At 31.3% G+C, this 8553-nt stretch overlaps 1 protein-coding gene across 1 annotated transcript; it reads left to right on the top strand.

The window, feature by feature from the left end:
• The first annotated feature begins 4115 nt into the window (after positions 1 to 4115).
• LOC120079811 (probable serine/threonine-protein kinase WNK9) lies at positions 4116 to 7982 on the top strand. The gene is made up of 7 exons (XM_039034221.1): positions 4116 to 4564; positions 4657 to 4694; positions 4800 to 5027; positions 5140 to 5360; positions 5953 to 6110; positions 6207 to 6645; positions 6742 to 7982. The coding sequence occupies exons 1-7, from the start codon at positions 4490 to 4492 to the stop codon at positions 7785 to 7787; spliced, it is 2205 nt and encodes a 734-aa protein (XP_038890149.1). The 5' UTR covers positions 4116 to 4489; the 3' UTR covers positions 7788 to 7982.
• The last annotated feature ends 571 nt before the right edge of the window (positions 7983 to 8553 follow it).

The following is an 8553-nucleotide window of genomic DNA, read 5'->3' as shown; positions in this document are numbered from 1 at the left end:
CTAAACAATGTAAATGATGGCAATGATTAATTGAGATTTCCATCATCATCACTCAATAAATTATGAAAATTTTCAAACTCATCTAAAAATAACTACATTCAATTCAATCGAAAGTAATTGTTTTTTTTATAATATATAATTAGATTATTTTAAGCATTATGTCAATTGAATTAGGTATTCAAAATTCTAATTTTAAACTTTAAAATTTATATATATTATATTCAAATTAACATTTTTTAAAATTATACTCTTAATTTTGTATTGTATTTTATCTGTCCATTTAGACTATATTTTAACAAGGGTGAGTATGTTGTTTATTTTCTGTTTTCAATTTCAGATGATAAATGCATTGTTAACTAGATTAATTATATACTTACCTGAAATTGAAAATTATTTATACAATATTATCAAGGAAAAAATTTGAGTAAGCAAAATTTACTTTATATCGTCATTTGCACATTAATAAAATTATTCTATTTTTTAAATCAGTTAGGAGAAATTCATACGTTCATTTCAAATAAATGATATGTATTGTATTGTGGTAACAATACATCAATAGTATATAATTAAGACAAAATATTACAAATATTACCCACTGAAAAAAAAAAATTAGTATAGAAAAAAGTAGCATCTAGGGCAATTAATTCATTAATAATAATAATAATAGTGTACTAGTTTCAAAATTTTTAAAAGGGGGATTAATTATAAATGCAAATTTTTCATAGCTGAATGTCTAGCAACGCAAAGTTTAAAATGTCGATATTGACAAAAATATCAAGATCTTAATTTTATGAAAATTTCGATGAAAATGTCGATTTTGATGAAAATTTTTGGAAATATTATAAAAACACAAAATTTAAAAAATAAATTTAAATTAGTATATAAACATTTGTGATTTTTGAATAAATTAAGGTGCCTATTATTTATATTATGTTTATATTAGTGGCATTTTTGCTTACTTATTTATGTTCCGTTAATTTTTCTAAGATACAATAGAAATATCAATTTATTTTTTATGTCGATGTCGAACTTATGAAAATGTGGAAATATCGACATGTCGATGAAAATTTAATAAAATGGATCTAGCAAATCTTCATATTGCAAAACTTTTGTCAGGAAAGAAAGAGACATCCCAAAGCTCTTATGTATGAAACAAATAAAATAAACTTGATATGCTCAAAATTTTCTTAGCTAAATTTCAAAATGGATGACTTCCTAAGTCAATTTCCATCCATTGAAATGAGAATTTATGAGCTTTAAAGTGAGAGTGATTCGTTTCCATCCGACCGTAGAAATTATCGATATCAATAAATAAATATATAAGAAATTAGATCATAAAATCTATTGATAAAGAATGTGTTTATATTCTATTCACATCAATATAGTTCTTATTTAATGATTCTATTATAGAAAAAAAGTATTTTTTTCTTATAATTAGTTTAATGAGAATGTTTTAATTTTGAATTTTAATAAACTGACCTCTAAACTCAAATTTGTAAATTACAGCAAAGACGACCAACAAAGTACTTAAAATCAAGTTTAAAAGATCAAAAACCAAAATAGTCTAGTTTTCTAGGAGAATATTTAATTTTGGTGCTCAAAATTTAGTCACCTTCTAATTTGGTCTTCAAAAGTGATTTTTAACCGTCTTTTTATTAAGCCTTTATTGCTCAACGAGTTTCAACTTAATCCCTTCAGTGACAGATATTAGAATTGGTTGATAATAATACTTAAATCACCTAAGTGAAGAAAATTCAAAAACTTTTATCGATTTATTAAATTTTATGTCATGAATTTGTCATTGATGATCAGAGACTAAACTAAATGTATGTACGTATGTATATGAAGGGCCTAGATTTGAACATTTGGTACAATATAACTTAACTTGAAAAATACTCAAATATTTAGGACTAAAATATATATTTAGTTAGAAAAATATGACCCAAGTATTTTCTTTTTTTTTTTTTTTTTGTTAAAATGAGAATATTCCAACAAATGTACTATTAATTTAGAAATTGAGGGTTCAAATCCTCCGCCATATTTAACTAAAAAGAGAAACAAATGTAAGACTTTTTCAAGAGGGTAAATTCATAAAAATGGAAGAGATTTTCATACAAGGACCCACAAGAGCTTTGTTTGTACTAAAAGAAGGCCATGGTGACAAATAAAAGAAATTATTTGTCTTTGTTTTTTTCTTTTTCTTTTTTCTTGTTTATTTTCTTGGAATTCTCATTGGCAATCTTTATTTTACTTTCTGTTTCCTTGAAAAAGTCATCAGATTGGAAAATTAACATTGAAACAAAAATATGAAAATATCAATAATAAATATTCTTTTAGGGATGTTTTGGCATGGTTTTTATAATTTTCCTTGTTGGAGATTGCTATCAAGTATAAAACAAAATTGAAACTTTCTTAATTACAAAAGATGGTTGGAGTTAAATATGGTTATAGATGGGTACTTTTTTAAAAAATACAAATATTATTAATAGGTTAATAAAAACTTGTTTTTTTTTTTTTAATTTAGTCTATAAATTTTAATTTTTATACTTTTAAGATCGGTAATAATTCCATTTCGAGTTTAATATATAACAATTTAGTCATTGTATTTCAAAATTTGTAACAATGTAATCCTTACTAGAAAAAATTTCTTCAACATTAAGTGTCAACTTTAAATATATAGCGGTTGATCTACATTGATAAGAAATTTCATTAAATTTTAATGATATCAATTAAATAGGGACTAAATCATTACGAAATCTAATAGTATAATGACAATTTCAAATATTAAACTGTAACAAAATTAAGATTTCAAGGTTTAAATTATTAGAAACTATATAAAGATTAGGATTAAGTGTTGTTTTGGGGTGTTGAGTTGGTTATTATAATCCCTGAATTATATGATAGTTTGTGCTTTAGGTGCATATTATTTTAGTTTAGGTTATAATAATCTTGCGTTGAGTGTGTAAATTATTTTAATTTAAGCTATGAATGGGAAGAGAGGATGATAACAATAGTAAACACGGTCGACAATGAGAGTGTTTAATTTGTTTTACTATAGCTAAGTGTGTTATAATAATTTAGAATTCCAGCTATTATGATGAGAGTCGAGAGGCCCAAACATTGAGTTGACTATTACCTATTCTACCTAAATCAAGATGGGGTCTGATCGCTCCCTAAGCTTTTATGAAAATAACAACTTTCCCATTAAATTGTAGTATATAACAATTTTGTTCATATACTTGCAATTTTATAATAATTTAACCCTAAACTTTACCATCTACCAATTCAGTGTACTTTCAAATTTATAAAAATTAACTCTATCATGAAAAAAGGATTAAACTGTAGTTTATAAATTTATATAATCTCTAATCACCTTATTATCAACCAATGTAAAAAATAACGTCAATTCTAAGTAATATCTTTCACGACATAGGCTAAATTAGGTTAAATTATTACAAATTCTAAAGTATAAAAACTAAATTATTATATAGTGAAATTATTGGTCATGTATTATGGATTTGAGAGCATGTCCTCACTTCATCTTTCAAATCTTTTGGAGGAGTCTTGACTGTTTGGAGATTATGAATCTATTGAATGATAAGGCATATGACATTTCTAAAGTCTCTTTCTTTTTTTTCGAGGCTAGGGATTGAGGTTGTAATCTAGGACTTCTCTTATTCTTCCATGTTGTTGGCACACCATGTCGCACAAAAGGCATTGGAGGAACAAGAGTTCCATTTTTCAAATTTCGTATTGTTTAACAGCTGTGTCTCATGATGTAAGCATTTAGATTTTTCGTATTTCTTTTACTCTTCATTTGTATTATTTTTAAGAAATTAAAATTATCAAACTAAAGGTGTGTTTGGAATATATTTTCAAGTGATTAATTTAAAAGATAAATCATTTTAGAAGAAATTAGAGTATCTGACAATCACTAAAATAATTTTTTAAGTATATTTTAATCCATTTTTATTAAAAAAAATTAAATAAAGATTAATTTTTTAAAAAACATTTTTTTCTTGAGGGAATGAAAATTGCCGAACCTAAAGAATTAAAAGATATATTTAACTAATTTTCTTTTTTACTCACTTTTTTTTTCTCTCTCTCTCTATAATTGTCACATTCTGGGAAGTGGTGGTTGGCTGGCTCTTTCTTCCTACTTTCAAAGGGTGCTACTGTTCTTGCCTGTGGATTAACGTGGATTCTCTCTCTCTTTCTCTCGATTGAACAATTATTTTAATAATTCATCCTTATTTTTCTTTTCCCCTTTGCTTTTTATCTTCATCTTCTTCACTTAGTCACTCTAAAAGGGTCATGGGAGAAATAAATATATTGTTGCATCTTATAAAATCCCCCTTCTCTCTCCTCCTCTTCCTTGTGTAGTGTGTTTTTTAGGAACTGAACAACAACCCATTTCAATTTCAATCATATTAAAGAAGAATCAAAAGCTTTGGTGTTGAAATTTTTCAGAGAAAAGTAAGAAAAAAAAATGGATGGTCTCTCAGATCTTGAGCTTGATTGCTCTGAATTTGTTGAAGTTGATCCCACTGGCAGATATGGCAGAGTATTTTGCCTTCTCTCTTATTTTCATTTTCTTAACTTCTCTCTCTCTCCTTTTTCCCTTTTTCTGATTATGGGTTTTGTTGTTTGTTGCAGTACAATGAAATTTTGGGAAAAGGAGCTTCAAAAACAGTGTAGGGATTTGATTCTTTTTGCATCTTGTGGACTTCCCATTTTGCCATTTGCTAGAACTTTGCATCTTATTCTGAAGCATTTTAATGGGTTTTGGTTTGTTTCAGTTACAGAGCATTTGATGAATATGAAGGAATTGAGGTCGCTTGGAATCAAGTGAAACTCTATGATTTCTTGCAAAGTCCTGAAGATCTGGAAAGACTTTACTGTGAGATTCATCTTTTGAAGACGCTGAAGCATAGAAATATTATGAAATTCTATACTTCTTGGGTTGATATTGCCAATAGAAACATTAATTTTGTTACTGAAATGTTCACTTCTGGCACTCTAAGACAGTGAGTGTTCTATAGAATTTGGATGGTTTTCTGTGATTGCTTGGCTATCTTAGTACTTCTCTGGTCATTGTTTTGGATTTTTGATAAATTTTGTTGGTTTCTTGTTCCTTAGGTATAGGCTGAAGCATAAGAGAGTTAATATTAGAGCAGTGAAGCATTGGTGTAGGCAGATTTTGAGAGGGCTTCATTATTTGCATAGCCATGAGCCTCCTGTAATCCATAGAGATCTCAAGTGTGACAATATCTTTGTTAATGGGAATCAAGGGGAAGTTAAGATTGGTGATCTTGGACTCGCAGCAATCCTCAGGAAATCTCATGCTGATCATTGTGTGGGTATGGTTTCTGATCTTTATTCCATGTTCTATAGAAAACTCTATTTGTTTCCGTGCTTGTTCGGCCAACGAGTGAGTTGGATTTGTGTAATTTAAGATTGTGAAACCAAACCATTTCTACCATCCCCTCTTGAAACTCTATTCATTTCAGGGGTTGTTTGGCTTACAGGTTGGATTTGTATAGCCTGAGAGTGTGAAGCCAAGTTATGTGGGATTGCTAATCTCAAACTGCAGGTTTATGAATCCCACGGACTACAAAATTTTCGTGCTTCGTAACCACCTCTCGGCCTATACGGTTGGTTTCTTTTATACCAGTAATGGAGAAAAGAAGAAATGAATTCATAGAAGGAGGAAGATAAATAAACATAGATTATACAAACTCTAGCTTATTACAACCATGAGCCTGAGAACCCTTCAAAGTTTTATCTGAAAAGTACATTAACTTATAGAAAGATATCTGAAAGCTTATGCTATTGATGATTTTCTTATTGTTGTTTTTTTGGGTTAGAAATAGATATTACTGATCTGAGATGTTTCTTTTGGAAAGATGGAAAGTGTAAGATTTTTTCATAATGAGTGTTACAAATTCACAGGGACACCAGAGTTCATGGCTCCAGAAGTGTATGCAGAGGCATACAACGAATTAGTTGATATTTACTCATTTGGAATGTGCATTCTGGAGATGATAACATTTGAATATCCATACAGCGAATGCACGCATCCCGCCCAGATCTATAAGAAAGTCGTATCCGTAAGAAGATTTCTCCCTCTGCGTGTGTTTTATATTCTTCGTGTGTATGTTTGTGTGTGTTTTTATGCTTAAGATTGATGTGTTATAGATTTCTAGGGGAGAAAACCTGACGCCTTTTACAAAGTGAAGGATCCCGAAGTGCGGCAATTCATTGACAAGTGTTTGGCAACGGTTTCATGTAGGCTCTCGGCAGCAGAGCTTTTGAATGACCCTTTTCTTCAAATTGATAATGGCGAATACGATCTAAGACCTGTCGATTACGGAAGTGGATTGGACGATGTTTGCCCTCTTATAAGACAGCCTTATCTAGAACTTCATAGAAGTGGCAGCTCCTTTTGTAATGGATATCCATATGATTATAGTTTTGAAGCTTCAAGTGAATCAGGTTATCATCCAATTGATAATGAAACCAATGGAATTGAACTTTTTGAGTATTGTGAAGGTGAACATTCTGAGGATGTTGATATTAGCATTAAAGGGAAGATGAGTGAAGATGGTGGCATCTTCTTAAGACTCAGAATTGCAGATAAAGAAGGTTGAAATATCTTGAATACTTTCTTGTTAACATTTTACACAAATTATTATCATTTGGTGCTATCGAATATCGAATCTAAACGAGTTTGTTTTGCAGGGCGGATCAGGAACATTTATTTCCCATTTGATGTCGAGACGGATACAGCATTAAGTGTTGCAACAGAAATGGTTGCGGAGCTGGATATTACAGATCAAGACGTGACCAGAATTGCTGATATGATTGACGGAGAAATTGCTTCCTTGGTGCCTGAATGGAGGCCAGGTCCGGGAATTGAGGAAACCCCCCGCTTTGCAAATCAGAGCTATTGTCATAATTGTGCTACTACTACTTACAACAGTGCTTCAAATGGTCTTTTGTTGAGAAATCCTGATGGAAAGAACTCAGAGGTAGCTCAATGCTGTGGACATCGATATGCTTCAATGCATGGTCGTTTTGAGGAGATAATGTATCAAGCTGACGAGTCTGAGCATCATACAGCAGAGGGTGCACCGAATGTGTCAAGCCGTTCTGATTGCTTGAATTATCCTGAAATATGGGGACATCATGAAAGCCGTGAACTTAGTTCAATGAGTTCAAGACAAAGCCATTCGGATGAAGATTACGAGAAAACAGATGGAGCAGCTACGGTCACGGACACAAAAGAAATGATAATGGAAAGTAAAACTGCTCCTAATACGAGACGTACGCTTAGGAGCCTGATGAATTCCCTTTCTTTCTCAGAAACCCCTTCTCCTCCAGATATTAATGAGAATGATGTCCAACAAGAAATGAGATGGATTAAGGCCAAGTACCAAATAGAATTAAGCAAGCTCAGAGATCAACAGTTAAATCTTCCTTCAAAATCTTTAAGTTTTGAAGACAGACAACAACAAATGGAAAATGGGACACTTCAAGGCAACCACAACCAAATCCTTGACAGGTCTGCTCGCGACACGAACCAAACTAGTACTGATAGCCATGTTTATATCAATAATAGCTGTTACAGTACAGATGCGCACAAGAAAAGGGCTCGAAATCGCAAGGCCGTGGAGTCCCCTATTGTGGAGGAAGTTGTCACTGCTAAAAATGCCTGCACTGGTTCATTGCTTCCAAGCTCCCTTCATAGAACAATCTCTCTCCCAGTTGATGCTGTTCATATATAACAATGTAAGATCAGTCCTTGTATTCTTTTATGTATTCTATACACTAAATCAAATCAAATAAATATATCATATTTACCATTTCTTGACTCAACCCCTCAAGCCTTAGGACGGCCAGAGGGTCATGCCTCACACATTATGTTTGTGTCACCCTGTTGGAGTACCTTAAATCAGTTAAATGGCGCTTTGAATGATCAAGCATGGGGTCTTGCTGGTGCTTCGAATATAAAGTCTCTAACTCAATGGCGTCTCTTTTCTCTAATAATAAACTGTTCTCTCCCTCTGCCTGTAGATGTAACTAACACATTATTAGTGAATTACGTAAATCTCCGTGTCGATTCTTTACAATTTACATATTCAATTTTCTCTGTTGTCGATTTCATAATGTGCCTAAAGTTGTGAAGTCAAGCATATATTCAATACCAAGTTCATTATTACAAGCTTTAAGCATATGTTTTTCATCTTTTGCATTACACCATGAATAGTCAATGGGGTTTTGTTAGTTCAAAAGCTATCAAGCTCCATCATTTTCTTTTAGATTTTACCTCATAGGAAAAGTTTCTTGAGCTTGTTGGTTGATTGGTTTGGTCCCACTGAATCAAACCTGAAACTGTGTTTCATTTTGGTGTTTAAATTGTCTATCATTTAGTATTAGAGAAAAGTTTATTTTGCTGAATAGGCTGTGAAGACCAAGCTCTCAAAAAGGCCCTTGCTTTTCCTTTTCTTCCTTTATGTGGTCATGCACGCACTTTTCTCCTCACAATGTTTA

The sequence above is a fragment of the Benincasa hispida genome, chromosome 6 (assembly GCF_009727055.1).
Source record: "Benincasa hispida cultivar B227 chromosome 6, ASM972705v1, whole genome shotgun sequence".
Classification (NCBI taxonomy): domain Eukaryota; kingdom Viridiplantae; phylum Streptophyta; class Magnoliopsida; order Cucurbitales; family Cucurbitaceae; genus Benincasa; species Benincasa hispida.
The sequence above is the reverse complement of the archived record's forward strand: the minus strand, read 5'-3'. Positions and strand labels throughout refer to the sequence as shown.

Bases quoted from the DNA above. Each gene is read 5' to 3' on its own strand.
- LOC120079811 (XM_039034221.1), top strand. From the start codon at position 4,490: ATGGATGGTCTCTCAGATCTTGAGCTTGATTGCTCTGAATTTGTTGAA. The intron at 4,565-4,656 runs GTATTTTGCCTT...TGTTTGTTGCAG, and splicing joins CCACTGGCAGATATGGCAGA to TACAATGAAATTTTGGGAAA. The intron at 5,028-5,139 runs GTGAGTGTTCTA...CTTGTTCCTTAG, and splicing joins ACTTCTGGCACTCTAAGACA to GTATAGGCTGAAGCATAAGA.